Consider the following 24694-nt stretch of genomic DNA (forward strand, 5'->3'; position numbering starts at 1 on the left):
AAGTCATGAACTTCTTATAAGTCATAATGCTGTAACGTAGTGTGAGTAAATTAAATCTGTAGATCTGTCTACCTACCTGTTGTACTGTCTGATATTCACCTAGGGGGAGGATATGTACCATTGGGAAAATAGGTTGCTAATAGATTGAAGCTATGGTTTTGCAGATGGTAAATATCTTAAGTTCATTATTTCAAATTTCACTGTGGATTTTAAGCTCTACATTAAAATCACATAATGCATAAAATCTATTATTGTGTTAGACTATGTTTTACTAAGTAGTATAACTTGACAATACAAATTGTACAAAATACTTAAGTAATTCTAAAACATTGCCATATTTTGTATGATGTAACTAAACAGATTTTCCTTGTAATTATTTTTCATTAATGAATTTTTGTGGGACAGTCAAATAATCCTACCATGAGTTTGTTTTGATATATCCATCTGAATTGATTTTTTCAAAATTATTTTTATACTTAATAGCATTAGAGGTAGTTTACCATTAAAATATTCTTCTAACCAGTTTTAAATATCAATCTTGATTTTCTAAGCATATTACAATATTCCTTAAGAAGACTCTGCCATTTCTTATCTGGCACAAATTTCAGCCTAAAGATGGTGCCTAATAAATGCTTATTTAACTAAGCTTCATTTTTATCTCAGAAAAAAATTTTTTAATCAGTGGGTATCTCTTAATGACAGTGAATTTTAATGATTCCGTAAATGTCTTTGAAGAACTCCTAAATCCTGCGTATGTTCATGATAGTGTAGGTGAACAGTCTCATGAACAACAGAGTATGTTTGTTGAACGTTTAACTTGATTAGAGCTAGAGTCTCCGTGTGTTTTGAGGTGCTAAAACATTTTAAAAACCAGTTAAAATATTTGTATTATTTTTAAATTGCATGTTTCCATTTTTTTGTAACTACTTTGTTTTTCAGGTCTATTCAGCAGAATCACTCAAACCTGTCCATGTTTTCTAATGGGGATTGTGTTCTACATTAAAAAAATAAAAGTTTACCATTAAAAGTCAGGGGTCCCTAAGGTTTTTTTGGGAAAGGCCTGTCCATTGCCCTGTACTGTTGAGCCCGTCCTGAGTGGGGGCTGCCCTGCGTGTGCATGTGTGTGGGTACAGATGGTGATGTCCCAGGGACGATGACTAACAGTAGAACTGTAGAACCGTAACTGGGTGGGGAGTGCCTGCTGGCTCTATTTCCTTCCCAGTTGGGAATTTCAGGAAACTGAGGCAAGACGTTAATGGCGCAGAGGGGGATGTGGCTGCTGCAGCTGGCTTGGAGACCTGTCAGGTAAGGCTGAAAATAGCTGCCAGTAGATACTGCTCTACTGCTTGGAGAATCCCTGGTTCATGTGTCCCGTTAGCTTTGAGAGTTTCTTATTGTGGACCTCCTATTTTCATCTTATGTATTGACTAATGTGTTCCTTAACTCTGAGAGGTAAGGCTGGAATGGGAGTGGGTAGGGCTTCCCGTCAGCTGTAGGCTCAGTGATCTACAACTGCAGCAGCGTCTCCTGCTGTTTTTTTATTTTGGGGGGAGTGGTGGGGAGGGTGTTTTCGTTGGACTGGGACTCGATTGTCTTTGGAACATGGTACCAAATCTTCTACCAAAGTAGCTGTGTAGCTTTCAGCATATTGTTTGACCCTTAGCATCTTCCTTTCTATAAGAAGATAATATTATATAATTTAAAAAGTCTTTCTAATCTAAAATTCTGTTATTGTTTTGTGACATGTTGATCACTGGGAGATAGACAGGTACACTAAAAGAGAGACAGAAATGAAGACAGTGATGAGAGGTAGCAAAAGGGAGAGAAGCGTTTGATTTTTGTGCTGGACTTCAAAGGACTCTTAGAGGCATGTGGATTTCCTTGATGTAGTAGGTGTAAATAGAAAATCCTGTGTCTCACAAATGGAGCAAGGTGGAGGGAAGGGTTTGTTTCAGCAGTGAAAGGTTAGGGTCTGGGGTGAATCAAGTGTTGTAGAGGTTTGAAATGAACTGAGAGGTGGGAAGAGAGGGTGTGTCACTAGCTGCCCAGAAACATTGCTGGTTCTCAGCTGGAGGTGGGGAGTTGGAAGCCAGTCTTTTGATTTCCTTTGAGTCAAATAGGTTGGGAGCTTCAGGGATCATTTTTTCTATTTCCCCGGTCTTGTGGAAGTCTAACCGTTTGGCTTAATGGTGCACTATAGACACTCAGTGAAGAGAGAGTGGGAGTGTGGACAGAAGTACTGTGCTGTGTGTAACGTGTACAGATAAGAGCAGTCCTCCGTTCTTTAGGAAGGAGTGGAATGGTGGCAGCCACTTTGATTGAATTTTCCCCGATTCTTCTCAGCCTGACTGATCATATTCACGAGTAAAGTCATCTTTTTTCTGAACTCTTTTTGCCTTGTGGATGTGCAGTTACCCTAGAGTAGGGCACGTGGGCAAGGTCTAAGTAAAAGGAGAGGAATCAGTGGTGTATCCCTTTAAACCCCCGTGCACACAGGCGTGTAAAATCTAGCTGTGAGTACTAGCAGAAACTCAAGTATGGAGTATGTGTTGATGGTGGTCATGTTTACTCCTGGATTTTTCAGCCATGAATCTTGTACACTTGGATATGTCTAAAATGAGGTGTTTTATTATGATTTCATAAACATCTTCCCATATTTGAGATGTAATTGTCCAGATTTTAGACTGATAATTCTATAACTAGTAACTAACAGTCCCTTGGCAGGGTGTACCTTTTAGAAAACAGTTCCCGATGGCTCAGTGGGTAAAGAATCTGCCTGCAATACAGAAGACACAGGAAACGGGTTCAATCCGTGGATCAGGAAGATCCCCTAGAGAAGGAAATAGCAACCCACTCCAAGTATTCTTGCCTGAAAAATCCCATGGACAGAGGAATTTGGCGGGCTGTAGTCCAAAGGGTTGGACACAATTCAATGACTAAGCACAGCACAGATGAGTAGGATATTAATAAAAATGTCACCAGAATGCTCCCTCAGCCATAGTTACTCTGGGCCATAATCTTATTGCCTACTGTTGTGATGTGGTAGGTAAACTGCTGAAACATGGTGATCCAAAATGTAATGACTTCACATGACAAAAATTTATTTCTTGATTTTATAACAGTCTGGGACAGATGGTTCAGGTTTTGTGGGGTGCCCTCCTCCATGTAGATAAGGACCCAGGTCAAGTGGCTTTTAGGCATCTGGTCTTCAGTCAGCTGAAAGTGGGAAAGCATGGAGAAGCCTGAGTGGGAAGTTGTTACAGACAAACCTGGAAGTTATCCAAAAACTATCTCCACTGTGACTGTCCACCAAAATCCAGATTTTTCTTTTTTTTTTTTTTTTAAAGTAGCTGGCCTTCCTTCTTCTCTGGAGAAGACTCATTCACCAGTCTAATTTGGATGCAGAATTTTAAGTTGATTCTGGTTATCTCATATAAACACATTTTGGGGGATTATCTTATTTGCATCATTTGTATCTACTTTAGAGAAATCACCAAAACAGCTGCAGTAACTGGCTTATCTTGCATCATGGGAAATAAAGCTTTCCATCATACTTGGATTTTTGAATATAAGAAGCTTTATGGCTCTTGCTGTCAAAACACTATATTCTCAGGAATTTTTCAAAGAAAGATTTCCAAAACTTGTAGTTTCTGTTTCTTCAAACACAGCTACCTTTTTTGTTGTGACTGATACTCAACTTGATGGGCCTCAACTGGTTGTACTGAACCTGAATACATTTGCTACCCTTTAGGTGTATTAGAGTGTGAAGAGCAGTTTGTTGCAGTGGTACATAGTACTTGGTTTTTCACCCATTCCATTGTCCTCCTGCCTAATTAGCCTCTGACTCCTTGGAGGTAATTTCTCCTGCTCTCCAAATCTTTTAGAGTGCCTGGACAGACTCAGACACAAGTTTATTTGAGCCATTTTAGTACGGTCTTACTGGCTTTTTACTGAAGCCTCTGCTGTGCTGTTAGTATTCTTCTCTCTAGGACAGTGGTCCTTGAGTCACACCAGAATCATCTAGGAAAGAAAAGAAAGTGAAAGTGAAGCCACTCAGTCGTGTCCGACTCTTTGCGACCCCATGGACACAAGGCTCCTCTGTCCATGGGATTTTCCAGGCAAGAGTACTGGAGTGGGTTGCCATTTCCTTCTCCAGGGAACTTCCCGACCCAGGGATCGAACCCAGGTCTCCCACATTGTAGACAGACGCTTTACTGTCTGAGCCACCAGGAAGTCACATCAGAATCACCTGGAGTACCCGTTAAAACCCAGTGCTCCCTGGGTCCGGCCCCCAGAGCTGCTGAGTCCATCGGTTGGTCTCAGTGAGCCAGGGAGTTGTTTGCAGGTGATGCTGATTACTTTTCCGGGAACTCCACTTGGAGAACCACTGCTCCACTTTACGGAGAGGGCAATGGCAACCCACTCCAGTACTCTTGCCTGGAAAATCCCATGGACAGAGGAGCCTGGTAGGCTGCAGTCCATGGGGTCTCTAGGAGTCGGACACAACTGAGCAACTTCACTTTCACATTTCACTTTCATGCATTGGAGAAGGAAATGGCAACCCACTCCAGTATTCTTGCCTGGAGAATCCCAGGGATGGGGGAGCCTGGTGGGCTGCCATCTATGGGGTCGCACAGAGTTGGACACGACTGAAGCAAGTTAGCAGCTCTACTTTACGCTCTGAGCTACTTTCCATCCGCTTTCTTCTTACAACCCTTTTCTTCTCCTGACCTTCTGCTTTCTTTAAATAAGAAAAAGACTTTGAGTCCAGGACTTGAATTGTTGCCTGTGAATAAGGTACATGGGGCTCTAAGTTATTCTTTAGCTGAGGTTAACTTTACTTTTCTGGATCAAGTCTTGTGTTGTGAGTAACTGAAGTTATCAGATAAGTAACTGCTGAATTAATTGTTACAGGGGTTCCTGAAGCTCAGCCAAGATCACAAATACCATCTAAGTAAAAGCAGGCAACAGGGAGTTCTTCTACCTTAGTAATGCTAATGGGCACAACTAATGCAAATTAATTATTCAGAATACCTGAAAAATGAATAGCACAAGTACTGTGGCTGTTTAAAATTTTAAACCCTTTGGATCTAGAACTAGTAGTCAAATATCTTCTATTTGCATGTTATATTTTAATATGTAAAGATCAACTAAATTATTAATGTTAAAGAAATAAGTGTTTATTGATTCAATAGCAGCAGTCTTGAAGTCAGACTTTAATTTTTCTTTTTAATCTGGTACTGGTTTTTATTCATTGGAAAGAAATTTAAAGTTAAAATTACATTGTTAACTAATATTAATCTTATTTTTTGTGAATATAATTTTTTATAATCAGACACGGTCATCTTGGAGTAAGTTTATTGTTCATAAACAGTACAAGATAATTTATCATTATGAATGAAGCATGCCATTTAGTCATAAACAGTCACGGTCACTTGAAAAGGAAAAACGGTTCTCTTGATCCAGATGAGTTATGTTTAGTTGCTAACTTCGTCACTAACCTCCCATTTTCTTCTGCTCTGTTTAAATAATATAAGTATTTGGATTTAAAAGCTCGCCACCATTGCAGAGGCTAATTTATCTGAATTAAATTATCTGTTAATTTTATCAGGTAATTTTATCAAGTTTGGGAGCAAGCAAGTCCCTTTTCTGTGTTTTCAAATATTTCAGTGATCCAGGTAAATTACCCAGTGTGCAGGCCAGAGGGTATAATTCTGAAAATTGTAATTCAGTTGTTTTCAAGGCAGAAATCTGGATAAGTTATTCACATTTTTAGAATTTAGGCACTGTAGTTTACACATCTAATATTTATTGAATTACTTGTTGAAAACTCATATGCAAATGAGGCTCTTGAAGGTAAGGTTGAAGTTGGCCAAATGAAAGATTACTGTGTGTAGACATGGAAAGCCAAATAGTTGTGCAGGCTGTAGTCTCTATCAGATATTATGTAAGAGTATGTGATTGATCGGACAAGGCAATGGCAACCCACTCCAGTACTCTTGCCTGGAAAATCCCATGGATGGAGGAGCCTGGTAGGCTGCAGTCCGTGGGATCATGAAGAGTCGGACACGACTGAGCGACTGCACTTTCACTTTTCACTTTCATGCATTGGAGAAGGCAATGGCAACCCGCTCCAGTGTTCTTGCCTGGAGAATCCCGGGGACGGGGGAGCCTGGTGGGCTGCCGTCTATGGGTTCTATGGGGTCGCACAGAGTGGGACATGACTGAAGCGACTTAGCAGCAGCAGCAGCAGCAGCATGTGATTGATAAAACTCAGGTTAAATTCATGAACTCAGAATATTTGCTTAAATTTGGTCAACGAGATTAAATAAACTTTGTGAGGAAGCTTTAGGGCACTTGATAGTTTTATTAATGCCTACATTGTTTCTAATATCCAGGTAGTCTAAATACCTTTTTATCACAGATAGGTATTCAACTAAAATGAAGTATGATTACATTGTCAGTTGCTGAAATTCTTTAGATATTGACGGGAAATCAGAGATGGAAACTGAGTTGCATTTATATAGGTTAGGTCCACATAGCTTTTTTTTAAAAAGAGTATGTTTTTAAAAAAATATTTTGGAGTATATTGAAAGTTGCCGTTTTTGTTATGTAATAGAGAATATTTGTACTCTAATCAAATACAGTTTTTAATAATTGAAATGTTACTGTAAATCAGTGAACATTTTTTACTTTATATTTTCCTAAAATTAAAAATATGCTGATTCTTTATGCTTCTTAGAAGAATGAGAAAGAATATTTGTGATATCTTCATGGTCCTATTCAAGTAATTTTTAGTTCAATTTTTTCTTTTGATAGGGGCTTTAAAAACAAGAATCAAGTTTCTTCTACTCGCTAATATACTAACAGGGTTTAAGGTACACATTGAAGGATGGCAAAGGGTCTGTACCAACATTTCCCTGAATACTTTTAAAATATATGTGTTTCTGACCAGGACCTATCCTAAACCTGCCATTCCAATTTCTCACTCAGATCCTTCCTTTTCTCTCCAGTTCTGCACATATCTGTTTTATTGAGGGGTTTTGTTTCTGGTACTTAACTCCTGGAAATAATTTTGTGTACACTTAATATTTGCGGGCAATAACATTAGTGCCTCATGTGGGAAATGTTCAGAGAAGCTTTTAAACAGATACTTAGACTTAGTTTTATCATTTAAGTAATACTGTATTTAAATGAAAATCAGTGGAGAATATGACCCACCCCCTAAAAAAAGAAATGTTGTAAGAAACATAATTGTGTAATCTTTTTTTTTTTGCTTTCATAATTTTGACTTTAAACACTAATGTATAATAAGATAATGTACTATTGTTTACATTCATGAAATGTTTCTAACCATAACAGATTTACCTCATGGCTTGAAATATTAGTGCTTAAAAAAAACTACTAATTAAAATTATTTGCACATTATCTTGGTTCAGTGTTAACCTTTTAAAGATGAACGAAAGATATGTACCAGCATTTCTCAGGGTGCTCTTAAAATGTTTGTCTTTCTCACCAGGGCCCATCCTAAACCTGCCATTCCAATTTCTCACTCAGATCCTTCTTTCCTTTTCCCTCAAAAGGGAAGAGTTCTGCAGAGAGCTGTTTTAGAAAGCCTTTCTGGTAATTCTGATGTCCATTTCTGGTTAAGAACCAGTGTTTTAGAATGTTTGGGGCAGTGGAGAAGCACTGGTCTTGTTACAGTGAAGTGAAAGAGGAGTCCCCTCCCCTCCTCCAGTAACTTTCCATTCCAAATGTTTATAATTAAAAGAAAATGTTCATATGTTGTCTTAAAAGGTTTCATTTTTTTTGAGTTTTGGTATGATTATTACGGAGCTATTGTCTGTGTGCACAAGAATGTATAGTTTCTACATTAGTAAAAAAAATTATAGATATCAAGGATCCTAAACTGCTGCTGCTGCTGCTAAGTTGCTTCAGTCGTGTCCGACTCTGTGCGACCCCATAGACGGCAGCCCACCAGGCTCCCCCGTCCCCGGGATTCTCCAGGCAAGAACACTGGAGCGGGTTGCCATTGCCTTCTCCAATGCATGAATGTGAAAAGTGAGAGTCAAGTTGCTCAGTTGTGTCCGACTCTTCGCGACCCCATGGACTGCAGCCTACCAGGCTCCTCCATCCATGGGATTTTCCAGGCAAGAGTACTGGAGTGGGGTGCCATTGCCTTCTCCAGGATCCTAAACTATGTAATTCATTTTCCCAGCTTCAGTTCCCTCTAAGCTGGCTAAGCCATATGAAAATTTCCTAATTACTTTAGAAGAATATGTCCTAACTTCAGTTGGTATGTCAGTTCATTTCAGAATTTGTTAATTATTCTTCTGCATTTCACATGCTGGGTTAAGGTTTTTTCCTTGTCTGAGCTTTTACGAAGTTGAGTAAACCTCCTGTAATGCTTAGAAAGATGCTTGAGCAAGAAATTTAAGACTCATCTTTGCTCATTTTCCTTCATCTTTACAGCTAGTCTGTTAGTAATCCTGTCAATTCAACTTTCATATTATTTATATATCTCAAATATATATTGCCTCCATCTTAGACCAACCCATCATTGCTTCTTTTATATACTTGTTTTGTCTGATTGATCCTACCCTGCGTTTCTTTTTCCATGTTAAAAGCAGAAGTCATCGGTTTATGGCTTACTAATTGTCATTGGAATAAAATCCAAGCGCCTTCCTGTGGTGTATAATTTGTGTCTTATATCTCATCTTTTCTCTCTTTCCATTGTGTGCTCAGGTCCAGCCATACTGGTCTTCCTCACATATGTCCAGCTTCTTTTTGGCTCATGTTCTTTGTGTACATTGTTTCACTTTGTTCTTTCCATGGATGGTTCCTTGCCTTCTCTTAGGCGTCACTTACAGAATGACTTAAAGTGTCACAGAGAAAAAGACCTTTGACTAATGAGAAGGAAAATTTCCCATCGTTATCTTTCATTGTGTTCTCCTGTTTGTTTCCTTTTTAGAATTTAGCACAGTTTGAACTTGTGTTCTTCTTTATATTAGAATGAACGATCTTCTTCATGCCTACTGGGATATAAGCTGCCTTGTGGAAGGAACTGTGTCTAGAAGCTTATTAAATATTTTTAGAATGGAAATAATTGAAAATGACTATTAAATGGCCACCAGCTTTCTTTTCTAAGTGGAGGACCTCCTCTGATATAAAATATGTATCCTGTTGAGATTATGTATTTGAAAATGGCCAGCTTTCCCCCCATCTCTAAGCTTTCTTCTACTTAGATGGCCCTTCCGTTTCTTGAGATTTTTCCTAGTTTTCATTGATTAGATCAAATGCCTCTTTTTTTTTTTTTTCTTTTTCCCCTGCCCCCATCAAAGCCATTTCTGTTTTGCTAGTCGTCATTACTGTCTTCTATCTCTGTGCTTCTATGTTTTCAATATCTCTTAATGTTTTTAAATTTCTGTCTGTATGTTTTATACGTATTTATTTCCTTCACCAAAGTTAAATGCTTCTGGAGGCATTTCTGTCACTTTATTCACTATTGTGATTGCACATGGAGAGCTAGAGTAAACACTGAAACTGAAGAGTTTTCAGCACTGTAGTGGCTTTACGTGTATAGTACGAACTTCACTCGATCAGAACTGAATCTTATTTCCTGAATTCCTGGAACCTTGCTCAGTGCCTGACCTCATGCAGTGGTTCCAGTAAGCTTTCGTATGTATCAGTAGTTACAGATTAGCCCGTGGAGCTTTAAATGTATAGCTTCCTGTGTCCCCATTGAAGACCTGCAGGGTCAGAAACTCCATTTTTGGAGCACTGCCATTGCCTGCATGTTTACAAATTTCACAGGAGATTCTGACATCTACCCTTTACTTTGAGAGGAAAATAAAAGTTCAAAATTCCAGAAAATTTGAAGGAAGGTGAGATTTTATCTGATTTGAATGAGGGTATCCAGAATGAAGGTTCATGAAACACCCAAAAGGTGGGTTTTAAAGGATAGATAGGATTTCTTTAAACATTTGTAACACAGGCAGTTGAGAACCTGTGAAGTTTATTTTTTGTTTCCTATTTGTTTTAACCAGTTTATTACCATAATAGAGAATTTTTTCACTCAATGAACTTTCAAAAAGTAATTCCACCTGAGTTAGGTAAAAACTGAACAAATGTAAAAAAGTGTAAAATATAAAAAAAAATGTAAAAAAACCTCAGGTGTGGTGCTGAGCTGTAGGCTTGGAGCAGGCTCCTGCTGGAAGAGGTGTCACCCTCCAGTGCTGACTGCGGGGGAGCACTCCAAGACCTCTTGGAGGGACTAGGATGGGGTAGATCTTTTGCAACCTGGCACTTTTTTTTTTTTTAAACAAACTCTTGGTGTTCATGTGCAGTGATTCCTCGTGAGAGTTGAAACTACTGTCATTAATTAGCTCACATGGATAGTTCCATTTCTGTACCTTTGGCTCTCAGTCACTGCTTTTGTTATGGGGAGTTTCTTTTTCATTTATCTTTTTCAAGTATTTTTGAAGTTTGCCATTTGTGTGATGTGGAGAGCCAGCTATCTCTAAAATATCAGAGGAATGGAATTTTGTTTTAAAGTTAAAATTACTGGGCAAGGTTCGAAAAAGGTTAGATTGGGCAGGAACTTGGGAAAATGAATGAAAAATGGCACTGAGATAACACGTCATGTCTTTGAAGTACCTGGTACTTCTCTCTTAAAATCGTTACCAATTTTATTTTCCATTAGCACCCCCAAGGTTGGCACATTGTTTCTTGAGGGCTGTCAGGATGTGGGGAGAGGAGACAGGACTGGACAGGTGGTTCGGAGCACGTCCGATAGCAGGCACCTGGAGCTTAGCAGGCGTCAGAAACCTAAGACTTAATTACCATTTCTGCCCCTAGAGGACCCATGAGCCAAGAATATCAGAACTTAATTAGAGCTTAGAACAGTGGCTTTCAAACTTTTTTTGTTTTAAAGCAGCAGAACTCGTGAAGTCTGTATATAGTCCCCAAACCTAAAATTATGTAAAGCAGATAAAACTGGCATTTACAAGATCAGACTTCTCTGGTGGTTCAGTGGTTGGGACTGCACTTTCAGTGCAGGGGACACAGGTTTGATCCCTGGTCAAGGAACTAAGATCCCTCTTGCCATGTGGTCCCCCCAAAAAAAAGTTAAATTAAAAAAAAAAGAGATCAGGTTTATTAAACTTACTCGTGAACTTACTCAGTGAGAAGAGAAAGTCTGGTATTTTGGTGAACATAGTAAGTTGAAACTGGTGGGGAAAGGACAGTAATTAGTCTTAAACATTTCTCAGTCTCCTTTTGTGTGTTTTCTATCATATAGTAACAAAAAAAAATCATGACTTGCATGAATAAGTTGTGCACCCATTTTTTCAATCTTTTTCTGAGGGCATGTGCATTCAAATAAAGTTTATTGCAGTTACTACCTTCTTAATCAAAGATCCATGTATATACACAGGAGTGACAGGAGAGAGGGTCTCTATTTTGTAGAGTCTCCATGAAAATACTTTAACGCAGCACAAGTATGTCAGTGATGATCTCTAGTGTTTTGAAAAATGAATGTATGCTAGTTTGGACCTGCTTTTGTGATTTTATTGTTGATTTACTAAAAGTAAAAAAAAAAAAAATAGATGAAATTCAAATCAAGAATTCACAGAGCCCTGAGCAATTTTGGAAGCTTAGGGTTCTGCTTAATGCAGTTTGAAAACCACTGGCACAAAGGTCTGCTTCTTGACGGGAAGCAGTCTGCTGGTACTCAAGATAGGAAAGCTGGAAGGGTTGCCCTTCTCACCTGAACCACAGAACAGAGGAATGATTTGAGTTGCTATCTGGTGAATTCTCCCAAGGATACTATGTGACAAATAGCATTACATACAGTGGGTGTCTTAGGACTTAGCTCTGCTTTCTCTGAGAAAGGCTGGGGAATTGAGGAGTGAGGAAGGTTTAAGACCAAACCAAAAACCCCCCCCCACCACCTGTCAAATGCATGTATTCAAGAAGGAATACAGTTTTCAAGACAGTGTGCAGTGGCCATCTTCATGCCTCCTCTGGAGTCAGTCTTGAGTTATGTGTTTGTTTTATGAAAAGCTTTTAACCTAATTCATGTGAAAGGACAAAATGATGTTTCTGAAGGTAGCTTGAGTTCTTTGGTTGTCTTTCTTACAGCCTTACAGAGGGTTTTTCCCTCTCTTCTGCGTTACAACATAATTATTGTAAACAGAACCCCCTAACTCATGAAGTGGAAAAGCCCCCTAGCTTTGTTGTGGTATATTTTGAGGTTCACAGGTTGTACATATTGAGTTTTGATTTTAGAAGTAATAGGGAAGGCAGTTCACCTTTGCAGGTCTTGACAGAACATGTTACTCTTTTTCTTTTAATTCAGAATATTTTCTCTGACCTGTGAATATGAGGACCTTGTGTTAGGGAATTAAGTAACATTTCACTAGCTTTTTATGTATGGCTGTAAGCAAAGCTGCCCTAGACATATAGACGACTTCTGGGTGGATGCATTTAATCCCCCCACTCACATACACACATGCACACAAACACACACGTGCACACATGCGTACGGAAGGCAGCTTTTCAAAGTTTAAATAAAACGCAGTAATAGCTTTGGCCCTTGAAATACTTTCCACCTACAGTCCCTGCAAATTTCTTGTTGGGTGAGAAATCCTCTGATATGAGTGGTAGCTCTTCTGGTAAGCTTTCTAGTTTTAACGTTTCTTATTGTAACCAAGTTAATGCTTTAACCAAGAACTGCCTATGGCATATAGATGCCTTCAGTTTATCAGCTACTCTTGTAGCTGAAAGGAAGTTGAACTGTTTTTTTGGACCCATTAAGTTGTCCTTTCCACTTGGTTGTTGAAAGAGCTTATGAGCAGTAGCTGTTCTGATTGTTGTTGGTTGTTTTCTCTAGGGAACAAGCTACCCTCTGAGTCAGCACTGGACTTGAAGATAAATCCTACAATTCATGAAACTGACTGATTCGACTAAAGGATGGATAGTTTGGGCAGCGTTGGACAGCTCTGAGGGGTCTGTTTGTTTAACTGAAGGGATTGTTGAGTTCAGCAACTTTTAATTCCCCTAATCATGAGGGGTTGCTGTTGTGAAAACAGGGTTTCTGAAGGAATCAGTTCTGGCAGTTAACGTCAGTATTCTATTTTACTTTGTTTTCGTTTTATCACCACACTTAATGAAACAATTCTTTAAAAGTGTAGAAATTTTACTGCTATTTGTTGCCATCAAGAATTAGTATGCCCCTGAGTGGTCCACAGAGGGCCTTTGCAATCTGTTTATGAATTCAAGTTATCCTTATTGTGGGGTTCATACACATTTCTTGCCTTTAAACCTTTTGGCATTTGGGTTGTTTCATCTTTGCAAAGGTAGTTTGCATTTGTGGCTTGAAACTCTGAGGATTAAATTGAACTTAATTTGATTAGCATCTGTTTTATTAGATTAGTTAATAATTTTTATTGTGGCTCATGGCTAATATTGTAATGTGATCTTGATAATTAGCAATGTTTAACCTTAAAAGGTTATTGTTATTTTTTAGTCTCAATCTTCAAGGAAATGAGAATAATTATAATGTTGAATTAAATGGTTTTTTTTTTTTTTAATGAAACATGAAAGTTTTAATGTTTTAATGAAACATTACAGAGAAGAAATTTCTCATATCCTAATATTCTGGGCCCTTATGAATTACACAGGAATACTGCGAATTGTCTTTTGGGAGGCTTTTAAAAACAGGGTGTGGCGTGATAAAGGAAATACTTCAACCAGAGGTGTATGATCCATGTGGTAACAAATAACTTCTGTGGTTTGAGAGTTAAAGGATTATAAATGTTAATTTTATTTTAATCATTTGATAGTTTGATTTGAAATAAGAGGCATATTACTTAGTATTTAAATTGATTGTAAAATATCTTTCATTGTTTAGGGTAGAAATGCAAGTGATCATTGATCATGTCTGAGTGAAAAATTGGGCTTTAGCTAAGTGAGCTTTCACACATTTTAGCTTTAGGTTCATTAGTTGCATGAGTATTACTACCTTAAGTCTGGTACTTTGGATTAATAAAATTTTTAATCAGTTTTGATAATTATCTGCAAAGCTGAATTTGACTGAATGATGGAGTTTTTATGGGGAAAGAAGTAAAGACTGTACAGACTATTATTATCTTGGCTTTCATGTCCTAATCCTGTTGCTTTTTGGATAGTGGGGTTTGTTGTATTTTGTACAGTCTGTTGGAGGATTAGATCCATATTTAACATACAGACATGCCTAGGTGATGGTTGTCTCGGTTAAATATTTACTTAGGTCCACTTTTAAAGTTTTCTTACCTGAGTTTGTAACTTAAAATTGATGGTAAAATGTTCCCAAAACAGAATTTAGCAATATTTACTTTTTAAGAACTTACTGGCAACATCTTGAAGGATTATTTATTGCCAGGTAGTCTCTGGATTCTTAGATGCCATGTCTCATAAAATGCACCCTGTCAGTGTAATAATAGCCTTTTGAGGGAAGGGAAGAGAAATTTGTATCATTAGAAATTTTAAAAAACTTTAATAAAGAAAAAAAATTTAAACTTCTGTATTGCTAGGATTCTTCCAAAACACTAATCAGGTCTTTAATTCTAATTGTCTTTAAACTCAGAGGTTTTCAGAGTCACCCTTGTCCTCAGCAGTTCTGCACAGCTTCGTATGACTTGTTTCTTCTTACAGTACCTAACTCTTTAGGATTGATGGTAGAATTTAGAGGCTTACCCTAGGAATCCAGAAGCTTTGCACAGATGAATGCTTTAAACCTGGTGTACCATCCTCCTCTTCTTTAATATTTTATGTGTTCTGATATTTGGCAGTTCTTCTGCCTTGAATCACATTTCCTCCTCATAACTTTTTCTTCTAGGTGTATTATTTTTTTATGACTTTTAGGGATTTAAATTTGGGTTAAACTCAACAGTGTAGAGTGCTACAGTGGGTTGTAATAGTGTTCAAGAGACCTAGAGTCTAGCTTCATTTCTACCTTCTCTGAGTTTATGTGCCCAAGCTCTGTCAGGCACCAGTTATTTAGTTTGTAGAAAGAGGGGAAAAGCTTGGTCTACTTCTGGCTTAAAAATTGGAAATTGTAAAACATTCTCCTCAAACCACTGGCAGTTTATGAAGTAGATTCCTTTTTATCTTTAATTTAAATAGTTGTTTAAGTGTGACTTAATGGAGTGATTATCATTAAGCAAAAATACTAAGGATTTTTGAGTTTAGGATTTTTAATGATGTATTTTTTATTTATAAGGCAATGAAAACAATAACTTTAATATTGATGTAAATAAACATGCTCAAGGTTATTCAAAACATAAAGTTAAAAGAAGCTTTTTAAGGTAAAGTTATTAAGTACTCAAACAGCTTTTCTTTGTTTCTTAATTAAATACTGTGTCATGGGGAAAATTTAGTGTATATCAGAGAACTTCACTTTTAAAGAGCTGTTTTCCCCTAAAATCACTCTTATCACCATAATAAACTTCAATTGATTGATAGTGTTTTCTCTGACCTTCAAATTGCCATTCAATTTTTAGAAACTTATCTATTAAGATGTTGAATTACAGTGTTACCATTTAATGGTCATTATATATGTATGTGCTCTGTGTATATATACATTTATTGTAGCTATAAATATCTTTCAGGATTTAAGACTATTTCTTTAGGCTGCTTTCCAGAACTAGAATTTTTGGGGCAAAAGCTGTGTGTAGTTTTTGTTGAAAGCAGCTGTTTTTTTAATGTGTGCACCAAACCATGGTCTGGGTGGTACCCAGGGTTACTCTAGAAGTCCAGCAGTTATTTACTGAGAATAAAGTTTTGTTTCATATACCTCTAATTTTTAAATAAGTAAACTTTTGAATCGCTTCTATAATTTTAGTGTACTAGACAAATGTGCCAACTAATGATATCATGCAACCTTTTCTATTTATTAGTAGCTGAAGTCTCATTATAAGCCACAACATACATGTTTTCTTTTACTCTGTATGTTTAGATAGTTCAGGTACTGAAGAAAAGAGCTGATAAAACACATATGAGCTAAATTTAATTTTTCTTTGCTGTATTTCCTAGCCATGAGTGTACATCGCTAGTTATATAATTTCTCTCAGTATGTATGAGCCATACATAGTGGAATCAATATAAGTCCATTGCCCTAACTTAAAGCTTACTTGTTTTTCCTTGAGGCATATGTTCAGATGTGAGAAACACATTTTCCCTGATATTTCTCTATAACAGTGTTTACCACAGAAAAGTGGTGACTGTACTGTGGTAGACAACTCAGGGTATCTGTGCAGAAGTGAGGTAACATAGCAGGCTGAAGACTGCTGTCCTTAACACAGCCTGCCTGCAAGGTTGGCCCTAGGCTGACGTCTGGGACCTTGGAGTTGGCGTGTTCCTGCTGTTCCCTAACTGATAGGGTGGTTTCCTGTGCCTAGATCCTTTGTGCAAACACTGTGGTTTGTGCTACACATGCGCTTTCCTTCCGGGCATGTGGGATTCTGGTGGGTGCTAGGCAGAGGGTGTTTGGGTGACCAGTCACCTATGAGGACATTGGTTGCCTGGTGGACCTTGGAGTCTCTGGTGGCCCTCCCTGAGTAGATCATTGCATGTGTGTTCCTGGAGGAAGAGTGACGCCTCATGAAGAAGAACGTGTAAGGAAGCCCCTGGTAACCCCCCTAGACCCTGTTCTCTTGTGATCTGGACATGCACATGCTGCTGTGGTCAGTCATGGTCGTGAGCGCAACTCTGTGCCGAGTCTTTGCAGTTTCAATCTGTTTCTGAACATGTACGTGGTCTTACTGATCCCCAGTCAAGAAACTTTGTTCTGAATTTACTTAGAAACTGTAGGGATTACATTTTAGACCAGTTTATTTATGCAGTCGTCGTTGACATCACGTGGAGAATTTAGCGCATTTCTGACATTATTCTGTAGCTTTTTAACATTTTATTTTAGAAGTTCTATTCAGTAGAATAGAAATATCCTACTGAAATATTCAGTAGAAATCTGTCCCGCATATAGTATAGCTACCTAGAGTATCCTGGAGGTTTGACAGGGTGTATGAATTGCAGATAACTCCAGACTTTTTACTGTCAATGATTACAATTAAACACTTATTTTAAACTCACTTTCTCCTTCTACTAAGAGCAGCTAGTGATAGAAATGGACTAAGAAGTAAAGCTTGTTTCTAAATCACTGAAGAGCAAGTCGGGGCAGGAGGGGCAAAAAGCGCCCTGAGCTCAATTTTGGAGTTGACCTTTTATACCCATCTTTTAAGTCATCATAAGCAATATCAAGGAAAAGGATTTATTAACTTGTTGCATGTTTAAGGTCCTGTTAGAATATAAACTTAATGTCTGTTATTTGAGCTGTCACTGTGCATTGTCTTATTTGGGAGGGGGTGTGATTGGGGACTTAGGTTTAAAAAAATCCATTAAGTAAGAATTATATCTTTAGTAGTTGCTTTGGTTTTTATATTCCTGGTTATGATCTTGTAAATTCCTTATTCTGATTTTCTCTTAAATGAGGCCCTGTTTGGGGTTAGAGTTGGCCCTCTTGTTAAGAAGATGATGCTTCCTCTGTCTTTAATTCATTCATCTGTTCAATAGGAGATATAGTTTGGTGATTTCTAATCTAAACCATTCTCCTTTGTGTAGCCACACATGACAATTTATTGCTGAGGATTTAGTTTGGTTATTGGAACTTTGATAAAGTTAACAACTTGAGTTACAACGGCATCTACAATTTTAGTTAAAATGCTAGTGTAATCTGGATTTACCCAGGCTGCATAGATCTGCAAAGAGTAGTGTGAAGATACTCAGACAGCTGTGTCAGAAGAATGCCCTTCATCTCAAATTCTTTCAAATTCTTCTTTCTCTTTTGCATTTGCATTTTTGATGTTTACTTTTAAATAGGGACGACTGGCATCTATGCCACTTGACAGCATGAACTCTTGCTTTCTCCTCCCGACTTCTTGTTACGCTCGGATAATTCTGGTGGTGGCACTCTTCATTTCCTGGTCATAGCTATCACTGTACCAAGAAGATGAAACTTTCACCTCTTTCTTTCTTTTTGACAAATGTATTATGTGCCAACACCGTGCCATTGAGGGTGTAGTTGGGAATGCAGAGAGGATTGAGGCACAGTTCTTCCTAACACAGAGACAGTTTGAATTGTGTGCTCCTGGCAGCGAAAGATAAAGTACAAAATGCTGGGAATAATTTTTAAATACGAGCATCCAGAGAATTTTTATAGAGTAAGAAAATTTTTCAGAAAGTTGACCTAGAACTTGCTGTGAGGATGGGGTCTAGAGAACTCATCGATGACAAGGAGTGATGTTGATGAGGGTACCAGAGGAGGGGAAAGCCTTGAAGACTGTGGATCCGTGAAGCACCTTCAGGGAAGTTGTATTGAATCTTTAGGTGAATCGAAGAGGGTCGTTAAGATTTCAGTATAGTCTTTCTATCCATGACCATGGGCGCGCTCTCCAGTTCTTTTTTGCAGGCCTTTTAAAATACCCTCAGCTGGTAAATAATCCACCTGCAGTGCAAGACATCTAGGTTCAGTCCCTGGGTTGGGAAGATCCCTGGAGAAGGGAACGGCTACCCACTCCAGTATTCTGGCCTAGAGAATTCCATGGACTGTATAGTCCTTGGGGTTGCAAAGAGTTGGGCACCACTGAGTGACTTTCACTTTTTTCCACAAAGTTTTATAATTTTTAGGGTTTTTTCTCTGTCTTTTGCATGCAACAGTTCCACCTGATTGGTTGCAAGAGGTTTGTCTTTACTTATTCTGTTCAGAACTCTTGTTGAGTACTTCTTGAGTGAGGATTTCTTAGTTCTTGAAAATCCCAAAGCTTTTCTTTGAATGTTGCTTCTTCAGTATTCTTGGTCTTTTTTGTCCTGGAAACTCACCAACTCATTCTACCTTTTGTGTATCTTAACCAGTCTTCTATATTTTCTAACCTTTATTTCTAGATTCTTGTCTGGTTTACTTTTCTTGTCTTTGATTATGTCTACTTTTCTATTTAACTCATCTTAAATTTTTTTTCTCCCTTTAATAGTTATGTTTTTTGCTCTTATCGAGTCTAGTTCTGTTTAAGAAGAACAAATAACAGGGATGTGTGTGTGTGTGTATGTGTCTGTGAGTGAGATGTTTGTCACTTTTTTCATGACCTTAGTCATTTTAGCTGTAGATTTTAAAAAATCTCCTTTATAGGTTTCTGTTATCTGGGATTCATTGTTCTGTGTGTTCTGATTCTCAGTGCGTTGATCAAGTATTGTACACACGTGATTCTTGGAGTTCCTTCACGTGGAGTTATTTTCCAGAGATCGATCGATCTCTGTGTGTTACGCACTGTAGATGTGTTTTTTGAAATAGTTGGTGTGTGCTTTATCCAGGTGTCCATTGCCAGTGCAATTTAAATTTTATACTCATCCCTCACCAGGATCCACAACATGGAATCTCCTGGGAATTTTCTCTCCTGCCCCAGTGCAGGGTACAGGGATTGGGTTTTCATTTCTCTTGACACCACCCCAGCCTTCTCCTCAGACAAGACTACCTTTTGCCTCTGTGGGCAGGTGGGTAGACGTTTTCTCCTCCAGCAGGACTGATGGTACAGCTTTTCCAGACTCCTAGCTTTACACTGGAATTTGAATTTCGTTCTCCACGTTTTATGTGCTGAAGGCCATGTTTCATATGCCATTGTGAACATTAAAGCCTCAACTTGTAGAGTCTGGATCTGGCCTAGGATGTGATTTTCCAGAGTTCCCACGATACAACCTGTAGTTCATAATTTTGCCTTAATTTTTTGCTCTTGGAGTTACTGTTTTTATTCTTTTTATTTCAGCTGTGTTTTAAAATGTGGATATTATATTTTATCTCACAATATTGTGTGTTCATAATTTTGGTTGGGGTTGAGGAAAGATAATGCTTATTTTAGCATTATCTTAAATGGATGTATTTAAGACCAAATATTCGTTTGGTATATATTAATATTGGAGCCATTTACTTAATGCATTCTGTCATTATTTACAAAAGTCTTTTTGTTTTTTTTTGAATTTTCAGGTATAGAATAATGTCCTCCAGAAACACTGATACTTTTACCTTCATAAGTTATGCTTGAACTTTTTATATCTCCCTTTGTTTTGTTAATTGCTCTAGTTAATCCATCCAGTGAGCATTTCTGTTTTGTTTCTTACTTTTATTTGAATTCGGTACTTTTAAGAAGGATTTTTTTCAAATGTTCTAAAGCAGTTAGCTTATCATAGCATAACTTAAATATCTAAGTTTGTATATTCACTTAATAAGAAATTATAGTGTAATTATTATATATAATGTCACCAAAATATCATTTTAGGAGTGAATTACAAAAGTAATGCAAAAAATAAATACACAAATGAAATATTTTTTAATTAGCTTATTGTTTTAAATCAAGATTTTCATTCTTCTGGATTGTCTCTCATGGTATCCTCACTCTTTTGCTGTATTTGCCTAAGTGTTCCAGTGACTGAGTACTAATTATTAGCAGACTTGTAATAGCCACAAGTAGCACCCTGCCTCTACCCCGCCGTATAAGGATAGATGGAACTTACAAAGGAACATTTACATGTGAGAGATGAAATCTGTTCGTTTCACCTCTATTTTTAACTGCTCATTTCTGTAGTAATGTTCTGTTGCATTGTGCCATCTATAGTGTTGTATTGGAGAACGAAATGCAACCCACTCCAGTATTCTTGCCTGGAAAATCCCATAGATGGAGGAGCCTTGCAGGCTGCAGTCCATGGGGGTCTCAAAGAGTCAGACACAACTGAGCGACTTCACTTTCTTTCATAGTCCTGTATGTGGGTAGTTAATATTGTGTTGTGGTTATTGTCTTCACAATACCAGACAGAAAAACTGTCATCAAGCAGATAATATGCATATTTTACTCAGTTCTGTAACATGTTGGTAAAACACTTTGGTGCCACAAAGCTTTGCCCTTTGCGACTAGATTTGATGTTTCTATAGTTTAGAAGTTAAATTTCATTTCTCGCTTCCCATACAATTTAGTTATCTTGTTCTGCTTATGGGCTGTGATACTTGTTACTATTTGTGCATGTTGTGTTTTGTGTGTGTTTAAATAATTCCAGTCAGCTTCTGGTCAGATACATGAACTCAAATTTCAGAGCTGAAACTTTGTAGTAGAAAGCCACAAGATTAAGAGAAAGCTTGTTGCTTACAACTGGTAAATTCTACTAGTTTGTTTTTGGTCATCTTTTTCCACGTATTTAGCCTTAAAGAGAGAGTCTACCTTTTGTTTCACTTGTACCCCTATATAAGACTTAGGTGTTGGGCACCTGTATTGGATATTGGCTAAGAGTTCAGCTTTGGAATCAGATCGACCTGAGGTTGAATCTTAATTCTTTTGTTTAATAATCTATATTTGCCTTTACAATAAATTTTTAAAAGTTATTTTCTTCCTCTGTGAGGTGACTATGATATACCTACCTCACAGGACCTTTGTGAGGATTAAATAGGCTGGTATTTGTGAAGCACTTTGTTTAGTGCCTGACACAAGAAAAGTGCTTAAGAATTGGTAGCTGTATTTGTTGCTGTTTATTTAGTTCAAAGGTAGTAAACAAATTTACTCTTTGGTGACTTGGCCAGCTTTATTATCTAGGAAAGGCTTAGAGATTAGCTTTAGGAAACCTATCTAGATGTGTTTCATACTCGATAATTGGGGAGTAGTTATCTTTTGAAAATAATCCTCCCAATTTTTACAGTATGGATTAACCTACAGTTAAATGTATAATATACAGAGTTAGAAGAAAACGCAAAACTCTGGAACAGTTTTTTTTTTTTCCTCCTAAATTAAGCCTGTATCTTAATACCTTGGTTTCCTTATAAATACGTTTTTAAGGGTTTTAGACGTTAAGACATATTTGCAAATTCTTGACCAGTTATAATGTCAGTACAGTAGACATTGTGTTAACAGCAGAAAGAGTTAAGTTGAAAGTGTGGAGACTTGGGTTTGAGGCCTGGCTTCGCTATTGGCTACGTACATTTGTCCTTGGTCAGGTAAAAAGCCCCCTATGTCTAAATTCTAATCTCTCCTGTGGTGCTTGTGACCTGATGTACCTCACTTAGTTGCTCAGAAAAGCAGGTGACATAATTATGTCAGGACTGTATAGGAAGTACAGAGGGCTATCTAGAATAAAGATAAATATTATCTGAGTTTTCACTTTATTTTTGTTTACCTACATCTTTTCAAAGAACAGTGTTGATGTTTTATGAATTCTTGGTATTTTAAATTCATACTCCTGCTTAATGAGTCATATTTTTGTGACCAGAGGCATTTTGGTAACTTTTTTCTTGAATTATGAGATGGCCTATTATCCCAAAGGTGAAGAAGGTTTTCAATCATTCCCCAAATAGCCAGAAAATCATTTCTGGATAAACTTGTTTTTTTTCCACCAGAAAGTGTAACTGTAGCTCTAGAAACTATTTTCAGTCTGCTCAGAACTGATCACCTCCATTAAGCCTTTGATGAACTCTACCTGGTTTTACTTAATTTGCATTCCATCTGCATTTATGCATGTAGTTTGCGGTATATTGGTTTATATTTGAGTGTTTCTGTGAGTCATTTTGTGTCTTCCTCATGTGACCTGGTCTTGCTTCCTCAGCTAGCCTGGAGTTTCCTCAAGGGTGAAGACAGTTGTCCTTCCCCTTTCTTCACCGTAAATTCCTGATAGAGGATACTGTGCATACATTGCTTTCTTACTAGTTGTGTTTAGGTAAAACTTTCAAGAACAGAGTAATACCAGTTGGCCTAAGTATGCATCTGCAGAAATTTTATTTGTCTACTATAGTGTATGCCTATTTAAAGACAAAAGGCATCAAAATAGTATACTTCTTGATTTAAAAAAATACAGTATTTAAGCTGCCATGTATTTCAACTAGGACTAAGTTTTCTTTTGCTTTTGCAAACCATTCTGTTAAATGTATTTGGCCCAAAGAAATCTAATAAATTTCATTAAGTAGTTTGATTTTTTGATAGTAAATCATGTTTTAGGAAATGTGGTAATTGTATTGTTAATAACCACAGTTTTAAATGATTCTTTACAAAAAAAGGAATTTTGCCTTTTATAAAAGAAAGACTTTCATAAAAGGCATAATTTTATAGCCACAGTTATTTCTCATTTTTCAATTAAATTCATTTATTAAGTTAATAATTTTTATTGTTTCTCATGTAAACCTTGATATGGAGGAGACTTATTCTTACAGTAAATTTCCTAATTTATTTGGAATTGACTGTTTTTGAAAAAAAGAAATTCTTTATATTTGCATTAATCAGAGCTTTCTCTAGGACAAGATAAAATTGTCTTTTTCCTTGCACTTAAAGAATTTTGCTAAATATGTTTTCTTCCAAATGAGTATTTGCATTTTAGTTTTCAGATTTTTTTCTCTAAAACCAATTTTCACTCTTCCGTCTACTTTAGGAATGTCATTGTCTGCTGGATCCTCTCCTCTTCATTCCCCCAAGATCACTCCACATACTTCTCCTGCCCCCAGAAGAAGAAGCCACACTCCAAATCCAGCAAATTATATGGTGCCTTCTAGTGCCTCTACGCCCGGGAATAATCCTGTTTCTCAGACACCGTCTTCTGGTCAAGTGATCCAAAAGGAAACCGTTGGTGGGACGACGTACTTTTATACAGACACGACTCCAGCACCTTTGAGTGGAATGGTGCGTGTGCTTTAAACAAGGGAGAAGAGAGGGCCCTTAGAGCAGCTCCTTATTAATGAGAGAGACAAGGAGGTTACCCCCTCTTGTATCTTTTTACTGTGATGTGGAAAGGTAACTCATTTCTAACTCAGATGATAATTCTAATCTCCTCTTATTTCTTCAAAGTAATCTGTTTCTACAGTAATAAAACCTCTTGGGTTTGCATTCCCTTCTCCAGGGGATCTTCCTGACCCAGGGATTAAACCCAGGTCTCCTGCACTGTAGGCAGATTCTTTACCATCTGAGCCCCCCAGGGAATCCCAATAATAACTCTAGGTTTGGACAAATCTGGTTGTATATTCACACTCTAGTTTAATACTTTACAGCACGTCTTGCTGTAGGGATCCCCTAGTACTTGTGCCGGCTGTGATTGCCATTTGCTGACACTTGTTTGTAAGTGTAGGTAGACTCACCTCTGGTGAGAAGTTAGAGAAGTCGATGGTTTCTTAACAGTAGTGACTGAAAGCAAACTGATGGTCAACACTTGCCAGGTGAGGCAGTGATTTAATAGCTGGAACTCTGGGTGATGGAGCACATGGCAATAGGAGGCCTCCAATGTGGGTCACTCACTGGTCGAAGGAGGAGTTCCGGGAGCCCTGGTTAGAGGTAGGCAAAGGGCCACCAAGGACTGCAGTGAGAAGGGGGGAGCGGGCAGAGAGGGAAGGTCATGTTCTATAAGGTGTACCTTTGCAGTTTTGTAATTTTGTCCATGTTCAGAAATTATTTACCCATAGAAAAGTAAGTAGTAGATGAAGCTCTCATGAATAAGAATGCCAGATTCCATTAAAAGATGAAAGATGGTCTATACCGTAAACATTGGACAAAATCATAGCTGATAGGCTTATATGAAAAGTGTATTTGGATTTTAGTAAGCAAGCAGATTTTGATCCCGTAAATTAAATTAATGATTTATTTTTGGTTGATTA

The 24694-nt window shown here is 37.6% G+C and overlaps 1 protein-coding gene and 1 long non-coding RNA gene across 11 annotated transcripts in view; both read left to right on the plus strand.

Annotated features, from left to right (window-relative positions):
* PAN3 (PAN3 poly(A) specific ribonuclease subunit) overlaps positions 1-24694 on the plus strand; it is a 122030-nt gene that overhangs the window by 66175 nt on the left and 31161 nt on the right. For 9 of the 10 annotated variants that reach the window (XM_010851224.1, XM_010851222.1, XM_010851223.1 and 6 more), the window contains one exon: positions 23482-23729. In XM_010851224.1, coding sequence (XP_010849526.1) covers positions 23482-23729 — 248 coding nt within the window. Of the gene's footprint in view, positions 1-12923; positions 13009-23481; positions 23730-24694 lie in introns of those variants that run through there. The other variant, XM_010851232.1, reaches the window with a different exon arrangement.
* Positions 4598-11603, plus strand: LOC104996838. The gene is made up of 2 exons (XR_826253.1): positions 4598-5947; positions 8151-11603. It is a non-coding gene; the product is annotated as an uncharacterized LOC104996838 (long non-coding RNA).

Source organism: Bison bison, unplaced genomic scaffold (assembly GCF_000754665.1).
Source record: "Bison bison bison isolate TAMUID 2011002044 unplaced genomic scaffold, Bison_UMD1.0 scf7180017864299, whole genome shotgun sequence".
Lineage (NCBI taxonomy): Eukaryota > Metazoa > Chordata > Mammalia > Artiodactyla > Bovidae > Bison > Bison bison.